General features: G+C 34.7%; 2 protein-coding genes across 2 annotated transcripts; one reads left to right on the top strand and one right to left on the bottom strand.

The window, feature by feature from the left end:
- Positions 1-541: 541 nt before the first annotated feature.
- LOC131843334 (protein CLP1 homolog) lies at positions 542-6,943 on the bottom strand. Its single transcript, XM_059191964.1, has 9 exons — positions 6,714-6,943; positions 6,046-6,207; positions 4,839-5,058; positions 4,161-4,331; positions 3,205-3,293; positions 2,366-2,467; positions 1,969-2,100; positions 1,343-1,524; positions 542-790 (listed from the first exon to the last, which is right to left on the bottom strand). The coding sequence occupies exons 1-9, from the start codon at positions 6,804-6,806 to the stop codon at positions 679-681; spliced, it is 1,263 nt and encodes a 420-aa protein (XP_059047947.1). The 5' UTR covers positions 6,807-6,943; the 3' UTR covers positions 542-678.
- A 1,354-nt stretch (positions 6,944-8,297) lies between these two features.
- Positions 8,298-10,143, top strand: LOC131843709 (uncharacterized). Its single transcript, XM_059192420.1, has 2 exons — positions 8,298-8,699; positions 9,736-10,143. The coding sequence occupies exons 1-2, from the start codon at positions 8,387-8,389 to the stop codon at positions 9,954-9,956; spliced, it is 534 nt and encodes a 177-aa protein (XP_059048403.1). The 5' UTR covers positions 8,298-8,386; the 3' UTR covers positions 9,957-10,143.
- The last annotated feature ends 1,116 nt before the right edge of the window (positions 10,144-11,259 follow it).

Genomic DNA, 11,259 nt, shown 5'->3' on the forward strand with positions numbered 1-11,259 from the left:
CACACGCTGGAACCTAAGTGGTTTCAGAGGAGCTTCTACCTGTATTCACTTGGACTTAATTGAACACTTTGATTGAATCTCAACGAGGTCCGTGTGCGTTGAAACTCAAATTGTAATTATATATTTTTATAATAATAATCGATATATCAAATCAAAATATCTTTATTCATGTAGGTCTATTACAGACTCTTATAATATGTCAAATATACCATCATTTCGGAATGATTTCAAGATGAGAAGAACTGACAAGAAACTCAGCTTGTATTCTTTTGAAATATGGTTGTAATCAGCGGTGATGATAATATTCAAGAAGGACAGAAACAAAAGGCAATCGTGCTCTTGAGAACACAGCGTTTTCTATTTGAAAATTATGAAATAAATTATTAATGAGGTTTTAATAAAGTACAGCGAGTTTTTACGAAGTAGCAGCGAGTGAGCCTATAGGATGATTTTTTAGTTTTATCAGTTTACTTCACCGGATAGTCATCCGGATATATACACACACATTGTCTTAAAAAATAAAAGGAAAACATAATTTACTTCAAATTTATTTACTAAACTAAATTCTTAAATACTTAACAATGTAACATGAGCATTGGTATGTACAGTGAGATGCGATGTGCGCACGTAGCGACGAATCCAGCCGCGTCTAGACGTGTCTAGACGTGTCGCGGCGTGCTAATGGTTGTCCATGTACTGCAGTTCGGAGAGGAGCAGCACAGTGTTGGGGAGCGGACGCGGCTGCGGCGACAGAATTGTCAGGGTCTGCCGTTCCATGTCCACGGCCGTACTGAGGGGATAGTAATAATTATTAACAATGGTCTCTCTTTCATCAAAGGCTCGGTGGTCTTGCGGTGTACATAGGGTTGCCAGCCATACTTTATGATAACGTATCCTACTTTATTTTCAACCTTTATTGTGATGTGTAAAACAAAATACTCATTATGGGTACTTAACGATTTATAACTACTGAACGAAATGTTGGATGTAAATTGTCACAGCTCTAGTGTTAAAAGCACACAAAAATACGTTTTTAAAACAATAAAAACATGAGATTTTGAAACTAAACTTTTTTATCCTAATACTTAATTTTTCCTATCCAAAGCAGTTTGTACGTTTTTTCATGTCAAAAAATGTTGGCAACCCTAGGTGTACACCGTAAAAATTATATTTTTTTTTTACTACTCTAACGCTATTTGGGTTCTAGCTAGTTTTTACATCTATCGACTGATAGGAGGCGACTGCAGGTGGCATTCCAAACCCGCGGATAACCTTATGGAGCGCCTGAAGGCCAACTCCTGCCTGACGGATATGTACTGAACGTAAGCAAAGATATACGTACACGCATACGAAGCCTGCGAGGTTGGAGTGCAGCACGTCGTCGTCGGGCGCGGCGGCGAAGGAGACCGCGAGGAGGCGGTGCTGCAGCGCAGACGTCGGCCACACCGACACCAGCTTGGTGAGCGCGTCCTCCGCGCGCATACCCAGCGGCATGCACGAGTCCGGCAGCGACGGCGCGCCCACCTGCACCGGACATACAGGACATACACACACAATACTAAATAACACGGTCATTACGTACATGTCCATTAATTACTAGCTACTAAGCAAGCTTTCGAGGTCAGGGGATATCCTCCACTTCACTTCACGTGATATTTTGTTATATTTGACCCCCCCCCCCCCTCCTTTCGAGCCTCGCGTGAGTGTGTCAGTTTATTATTATATATTTATTATTATATGTCGGCATATCAGAAAGAACAGTATCAGAAATAACGTAGTAATATGTAACAGTGATTGTATGTAGATAATATTGTTATTCATAGGTCTATTATAGGCAAATATGATATACAAATAACAAATATACAGATTCATTATCACGTTACGCGCTCTTAAGGAAGGAAGTTGCTGATATATATTATATATACTAGCTAAGTAATAGTAAATAAATGCAGTACATATAAATATTACCTTGTAAATTTTGAGATCACTGAATTTGACGTCGAACGAATGCGGATAGTACGGTGTTCTCTTCCCGTAGAAATATTCCCGGATCCTAGAGTCTCGGAACTCTGCGCGTTGCGTCGTCGATCGTTCCACAACCTTAAACAACGAACGTGTCATATAGCCGTGGAGTACCCCCTGTAGTATGTGGGAAAGAGCTGGAAGCATTATGTCGTCTCTTGCGTACACTGCTGGCGTCATGTAGGCATTAAGCTGTGACCGACGAGTGATGGAGTCCCTTTCCACATGGGATGCAATAGGATTATTAGGCTTATTACCAACAATGTACCCTATCACGTTGACCTTCACTCGAATAAAAAATACTACAATAATTATAAATAGTGGAGAAGTGTTTAGTACTTACACCTCCGCTCTTCGGCAAGTAGACGACTTTGACGAACTTCGGCATATCCCTCTTCAGCTCATTGTACAACCTTTCGTTATCCAATACTAATATCACATCAACCTACAAAAATCAGAAAAAAAATATTTGTTTATTTGCTTTATTGACCACTAAAATTGGTCCAAAAGGTGGATATGCTATAGCATTCTCTCCCAGTCAACCTTTGGGATGTGCAGAGATACTTGAATGCGGCTAAAATAATAAAGAATTATAATAACAAAATACACATAAAAACTCTCTTGAACTCCAAGGGGTACCTACGTATTAGCTTTCGTATTCTTAGATAAATTATTCGTGGTAAGATCTGGTTAACAATATAAATAACTAGCCCGCGGATTCACCCGCGTCTAATTTGTATGTACTATTCTAATGTATAAGCTATGTTATTGTAAAGTTTCATTAAAATCAGTTCAGTAGTTTTTGCGTGAACTAACCATCCATCCATACTCAGAAACTTTCGCTTGTATAATATTAACTAGCTATCACGGCAAACGTTGTTTTGCCTTAAAATAAAATAAAAAATTAGGGGTGGACTACCCCTAACATTTAGGGGGATGAAAAGTAGATGTTGGCCGATTCTCAGACCTCAATACGCTCACAAAATTTCATGAGAATCGGTTAAGCCGTTTCGGAGGAGTATGGGAACGAAAACTGTGACACGAGAATTTTATATATAAGATTAGATGCATAGTAAACATGGAATTTTAAAAATAAACATGTCTATTGTTTTACAACATATATTTACGAAAACTACAAAGAAGAATGGCATATACATATAGAATTATAGAGGTAATCCTCACCTCGAAAGCTTGCGCTGCGTGAGTAAGCACTTTGTACCCAGGGCCTTTGATCCAGCCGCACGTGTTGATTATAACGCCGGAAGTGGAAGCTGCAAGAGTTAATTCTACTGTCATCTGTGCATTGAAACTAATTTTTTCATACTATCAGGTGGGTCGTCAGTTTGGCGTTACAATTACATAAAAAAATCTTATAAAATTAATAAAAATAAACATTTAATTATGGACTCTTCAAGATGGTGTTATGATTTAAACTGGTTAAATAATAATAATGACATATATATCTGTTGAATTTCTTAGCAGTTCTTCTCAACTGAGTAGCTAGCCGAATTGGACGGTATGAAGTTTTTTTATGAAGTTTAAATCATAACACCAGCTTTAAGAGTCCATAATTAAATGTTTTTTTATATAATTTTTAAGATTTTTTTATGTCAATTACATAACAAAATCTTATAAAATTATATGTAATTTTTTATGTAATTGACATAAAAAAATCTTATAAAATTATAAAAAAAAACATTTAATTATGGACTCTTAAAGCTGGTGTTACGATATAAACTGGTTAAATTAATAATGACATATATATCTGTTGAATTTCTTAGCAGTTCTTCTCAACTGAGTAGCTAGCCGCATTGGACGGTATAAAGTTTTTTTAGGGCTACTCTAATGGCCGCAGCTGGCCTTTACAGCTTCACCGGATGATAGGGGGCGAGTGCAGATGGCACTCCAAACCCGCGGAAGGACTTATGGAGCGGCTGAAGGCTAACTCCCGCCAAGTCTGGGGGCACCGCTAGGGGTTCGAACCTCGGCTCAGGCCGTCGTTATTTCGATCCCCGATTGAATCGGACGGGGGATCGATCAGAGAGGATGGTAGGGAGTGATAAAAATATTAATGACTTGCTTATTATGATAAGAGGGTGAAAGAAATGAATGAATATATATTTTTTTATTTTATTTACCTTTTTTATTGTTCTCGCACCTCTCGGTTACGACCTCTGCCAACCTGGACACTATAGTATTGTATAGTTCTAAATTCTCACTGGGTGACTTGTGCCCAAAGTGGTATACGAGTGGTGCCTGCTGACTGAAACCTTCCTCGATTGATGCCGGTCTTTCCACTAATAAAGCACCTGATGAGTATTAGACAACTGATATACATACAACACCCTGACTATCGGGAAAAATCATACTCTTGAATGCAAATGTTTGCGGAATTGCGACCATCGGACGTAAGCCGGTGTACTACTACTACGTTAGATTTGTTACTTCACTACGGTAAAATAATATTTACTGATATATATTTAGCATAATATTTTAAGATAAGAACATATTTGTTTTATAAGACTGACAATTCACCTGCATTATTTCCTATCAAACCACTTGCTAGTTCAGTATTTCCCAACTTTTTTAATGCTATGTCCCACCTTAGCCTTTTCTTCGCTTTGAAGAAATCATTAGGAAATTGTTAATGAAATAGTAGATAAGCAATTTAAAAGAAAATTGAAATTAACATTTCATATAATTTTAATAAAAAGTCCATTTTCGAATTGCCCCCCTGTGCGGCGTAGGAATCACGTTGGGAAATACTGTGCTAGCCTGTTCCGATGCCACAAAAAACAATAAAACAAGTTACAAACCTATAGTTCCAGGGACACTGATATGCCCCTGAGCAATGTCTAAGTCCACATAAATGGGCCTGCGCCCCATTCTGACGGCGTAATTCAGTAATATCCTAGTTAACGTAGATTTACCCACATCCCCCGGGCCCACAATCATGGTGACAGGGCCCCGCGTGCTCTCCTGTTCTGCTGCTACGCGCTGCTGCTCAAGTGCCGCATGCACATTTAGATAAATAACCTGATGACAAAATTTAAACAATTTTTCACAAGTTTCTTGCTTATTCTTCTTGTGATGAAACAGCTTTCCGAATAAGCGGTATATTTATATATAATAAAAATTGTTGACTATTCAAAAGTACTTAAATTAAGTTTATTTGAATAAATGATTTTCTATTCTATTCTATTCTAAACTTGTATATCTATATTAGTACTAGCTGGCCAGGCAAACGTTGTTTTGCCATACAACATGTGACATATAAAACATTGTTTTGCAATATTAATTATCGCTATTAAAAAATAGGGGTTGGTGATAGAATAGTGAAAATTTAGGGTTGTATGTATTTTTTAAAGCCATATAATAAAAGAAATTTTGTGGAAATAATAAAAACATATTTGGGTGAACCACCCTTAATGCTTAGGGGTATAAAAATTAGTTATAACATATTCTCAGACCTACTGAATCATAATAAAATTTCGTCAAAATCGGTCAAGCTGTTTCGGAGGAGTTTAAAATGAAATCTGTAACACAAAAATTTTATTAGATTATAAAGAGGTAAATGAAAATAAATAATAGGTAAATGTTCATCACGCTGTAAGGAGTTACTTATGGGTCTATTGAACCGATTTTGATATTTATTTTAGTGTTACATAGTCACCTATCAATGTTATAGGCTATATAACATCACATTATATATACAACCAATAGGTGCAGAGTTTCAAATAAAAATGTTACAAAAACGGGGAAATATGAAGCAAACAATATTATGCCAGTCAGCTAGTTACAATGTTTAAACAAAATGGGGAAAAAGGGACATTATTAATTTAATTACATGAGATTGGTGGAGTGAGGTGTGACAGATGGACAAAGTGTGTGACAGTGGACATTCTTATCAATTTTTTTCCTTATCCATATCTTGCAATCAGCTCATCAAACCTTTAGCAAATTAGTTATGGGAATATATTGGCTTGTGTGCAAACTACTGTAATTAGAAAAAAAATATCTCACCATTGGTGTTTCCTTGGCAATATAGCTAACTTCGGTACGGCCACGCAACTCCACAGTGCAGCCGTGCCATGTGAACACAGCAACCTTAGCACCTGTGTGAAATTCATAGGGCTTTCCTTTCACAAGTTCCGTGCCAAACAATTCCGCATAACCGCTTTTAATCTAAAAACAATAAATATATAAGTATTATTAATATACATAAGCTGGAAGGTAACAATAGTAGTAGAATTTTTTTTTATGGATGATAATAGAATGGTGCATTTAGCCCGCCTGCGCTAACGGTTTACGCTAGCGATTACCAGATGATAAGAGGAGCAGTGTCCCGCCAGAGTAAACCAGGCAGGCAGGTAAACCATACCATTACCATCTACTAAAAAAATAGTAAATTTGTAGTCATTAATAATAATAATCCAGTACAACGTAACAAGCTAAGCAGAGCGTGTGTCCACATTTATATTTTTTTTTTGTAAATACTTATTAGAGAACACTCAAACCAATACAATACTAATGAATACAAATGTTTGTACGGTGCAAATAGAGGGATTGAGCCGGCTACTATCGAAAGGTGGTGTGTTAGACCGCTAGATGACAATAGCCGTAGCCAAATTGCCTTCTGTTATTATATAGGTATATAATAACACAAGGTATATTTATGTGAAAATTTCTACCTCCAAAACAACTTTCTCATTTTTAGTTTCAACTTCAAATCTAAGTTCCGAATCAGGATCTAGTTTAAATTCTTGTAACTGCACTTCAGTCATTGTTTAGTTTCTTAGAAATTTATTGTGTTAATAGATAGTTTAAAGAAGTAAATTAATTAATAAATGTAGGTTAAATCATATAAAATATTGTTTAAAAGTAAAACAATTATTTACAATAATTGTATTAGATGCACTCATTTCAGTCATGTCAAATAAACTGTCAATGTCATTGTCAGTGTTACAGTAGTAATGACGTATTTAATAATCCACAGTTCGGTCACTCAAGAAAATATGAAATTGAATTCTCAGCTGTATAATTAATTACATCTTTAGTAGCAGAATTTTATATATTAACTTACAAAATTGTTTGAAACATAACCTTTTAAAAACTGGATCCTAAAAATTCGTATTCACAAAAATCTGTGGAAGATAAATAATATTTAATTTATTACAACAATTTACAGAAATATAATTCACTAACTAACAAATGATAATTAAGATCAAGAAATACGTACACTTAGGAACGTATCTCATTTTAAATCAGTTTAATACAGTCCATACGTCACATATGCATTCAAATACAAAAATTGTATTGAAGTGTCATTTATAACATTTATAACATACGTGAGTATCGAGTTTCAAGACACATGAAAAGACTCGTTATTGTTATGTTATTGTTATATTGATTTACGTCTATGTAACTAATATAAACGTAAATCAATATAACAACAACACAGTATTTTTTTTAACAAGTTTATAGTCATGATGAGAATTGCATCCGAATATCTAAGACTTAGATGCAATAAATAATTATCTATGTCTCAGGAATACCTCACTTCTTTTTACTTGAGCAGTGTGACCATAATTTAATAGTTTTTGCTAATTTTGCACGTTATTTTAACCGTCAGTATATGTACGGTGTATGGATGAAGAAAATATTGAAATATAATTTATTTTTCATGATACTCAAAGAGCTTATATTTTAAATGAAATGTATAGCATTAACGGATTATTACAGCTATATTTTTGGATTACATTATTTCTATGCATATCATATATGCAACCTTTTTGATAGTTTTTGTGTTGTATATATTTTTGTATTTAATATTTTGACGTTCTGTTTTTATATACCGATTGTTTACTATTACATGTCTTTACGCTTTTGCTCTTTTATCTGAATATGCATATTTTATCTCACCTAGGAACGTATCTCATTTTAAATCAGTTTAATACAGTCCATACGTCACATATGCATTCAAATACAAAAATTGTATTGAAGTGTCATTTATAACAGTTATCTAGTACCCATAACATAAGCTCTACTTACCTTAGGACTATATGGCACTGCGTGAATTGTTCAGGGATATCATTATTATTATTACTTTCTATCTATAAGCCTAGTTAACTTTTCCATTATTGTAATTAAAAAATAAAATGTAGCACTAATCATCTAGGTTGCAAAGGAGCACATCGACTCTTATCGATTGTGACAACAACAGCTACGAACCATAGACAATTAACTGTCGTACTATATAAGTAATGCGGCTGTAGTAAACCCTCATTATTTACATATTTTAAAGACGCTTGGTTTGTACAAATCTTGAGTACTATATTCTTTGGTACAAATATTCTTTGTCAAAATGTCGAGTAATTACGACAGCGACGATGACTACTATCCACAAACTACTCTTATGAGATACGGCTCCTCCGTATTACCATACAACAACGCGTCAATAGAAATGCTGATATTAGATGTTGCAAAAAAATTTGATTTTCGCGTAGTGATTACCGAAAAGATAGCAACGGATATGATCGCAGTGACCACAGGGCTGTCTGAGTTTGGTGATGTCGTTGGAAGTGCCTTGGGTTATGCATTAGGAGGAAAAGAAGGTGAACAATGGGGCAGTGTAATTGGAACCATCGTTGGTGCAGCTTGTGGGGTTGGTCTCACAGGTCAGTATTAGTAAGAAAGTATAAATTATAATTATAATGAACATAATTAATAATATTATAAATGCGTGCTTTTTTCTCTTTTGAATTTTATGTGAGTTAAAATGTACATAACTTTTCGGATGGAGAAGGACTTTTTAACACAGTCAATCACGGCTCTGCTGATGAGGTTACGAATAGAATGAAATAAGATAATTTAATTTTAGACACAAAAGTAGGATTTAGGTTTTACAACCTACAATTTTCTATTTTATCTTTATTTTTATATACTATTAAACGTAATCGCTTTTTCGCTACGCAACTGATTTTAATGTAATATTTAGCAATAAATAGAGTAATTCAAGAGGAAAGTTTATATGTATAATACACGTACACCCGTGTGAAGCCGGGACAAGTAGCTATATAAAATAAAAGGACCAATATATCATCGCTGTCCGTTATCATTAAAATCACGGGCAACGTTGGGTAAAAAGTAAGTGTACATATAAACGTGAAGTTGAAATATTGGAATAGGAATATCAGATGTAGGTTGTAAAAGACGTCTGCGTAGGTATACCTCAGTTTTACTTATTTCTGGCGCCAAACAAATATCTTTGTAAGCTGTTGTTTCGGTTGTACGGTCAGTTTAGCCAACCATCCATGGAAACCGTCATAATAAGTTGCTGGTGAGTTTACCACAATGGGTTAACTGACCTGCCTTCATCTTCATTTTATCATCCTCCACTGGTGTCCTGCCAGTAAACCGTTAGCGTAGGCGAGAGCACAATTCCAATATCATTAAATACAAAAAACGTGATGTCCATGGTGATGTTCATGTGTATAGACGACATTTACCACTTACCATCGGACAGATTATCAGCTATGCCATTCCTATTATATAAAAAAAAAATTAAAATGGCGCTCCTAAAACTATGAAACAAGAAACGATCATAAACGAAGTAACTACTGTTGCTATGTATTGTTTTATACCTAGTGGTTGGTGAGAGCATGCTTAATATCGTAACCTACACTATTAAACTAATTTTATTATTTCTTGCAGCTGTGGCTGTCACAGAGATATGGAATAGTATCAAGTCAAAGCTGTACAAGATCTTCAAAATTGTCTATGACTACTTGGCAAGTTTGAGAATCACAGATTACAGCAAAGCTGCAATGATGCTGACACAGAAGGGTCATCTTGAAGACCTGGCTTTCGTCATAATGAGAGCGATGTCCGGTGCCCTCGGACAGCAAGTTTTATCCAGTTTAACTGCTTCTTAAAGATCACAATGATGGGCCGGATTCCGTATAAGCCGTAAAAAGAAAAAAATGTTAATCACAATGTATAAATACCTATACCGGTTTAGTCGTAATATCAAATGAAAACAATTAATTAATGCTTGATAATATTGATGGTTTTGTGATGTACAAAAATAAAATAAATATATCGCTGTATGGAATTCAGTAATGGTCGTGTAGTATTATTTTAAAATTGTTTAATTAATTATAATATACGAATCTTTTAATTATGATTAGAAATAGAAACATATTTTATTAAAAAAATACTTAATTTAAGCAATAGTCTCTGAAAATATTGTATAACGTTATATCGCTGTTTATAGTACCTACGGCATACGTTTTTATCTATATCACCCACTCCACCGCACTCATCCACACTTTCAAAGTATTTTTATTTTTACGGGTCTCTTTCGAGCCATTAGTTTTATCACAGATAACATAATATGGTTTTATGTTTTACTATGTAATATTATATTATCTGTGGTATTACGTTGACGGATTAGGTGATCTAGCATACCTCTTTACTTCTGGTAATTCCGAGTTCAATTCCTCGCACGGTACAAATATTTGAATTCATGAGTGTGTATGTATTTAAAAAACTAAATGTATCTAAGGATTTCTATCAATTGTTGGTACCCATACCATTAAGTATGCAGTATGCTTAACTTGGGACTGTGAATTGTCCAGAGATATTATTATTGTTACGTACTTGAGAGTAGTAATAAAAAAAATAGTTTTAGTAATATGGCTTTTACCATGATGCTTTTCTGGTATATAAGTAACTATTTATCACGTATGAAATAGTCAATCAATTTGTCCGTTATAAACTAACGGACAAATTGACTGACTATTTCATATCACAAAATAAAAATGGCACTTTTGTGATATAAGTAAGGCAAGATCTATTGTTTTAAGAGAGCCACACTGACTCTATTAACGACTCTGATGTCATAATCCATCGACCCGCCATTATTGTTCTTAAATTAAACTACACTAACAAAGAGTACAGTGTTTATTGAAGAAAAAAGAGCGGCTAAGCATGTATGGAGGGTGCTGCCTCTAGCGGTTTGACGAAGAACTAAAGCTACCCTATAGTTTCCGAGTTCATAGCTTCCGAATCGTAATTTCCAACGTAAATCGTACTAACCAACGTTTGTATAGGCAAGTATCTGAATATGATTTTACTTTTCCCCTGAAATTAGTTATTAATGAACTGAAACATTGCGTTCATTATTTCCAATATTAGGTATTTACATTTTACGAAAGACATAATCCATACCGAAAA

This window comes from Achroia grisella, unplaced genomic scaffold (assembly GCF_030625045.1).
Source record: "Achroia grisella isolate CSIRO2021 unplaced genomic scaffold, CSIRO_AGI_Agris_v1 utg1086, whole genome shotgun sequence".
Classification (NCBI taxonomy): domain Eukaryota; kingdom Metazoa; phylum Arthropoda; class Insecta; order Lepidoptera; family Pyralidae; genus Achroia; species Achroia grisella.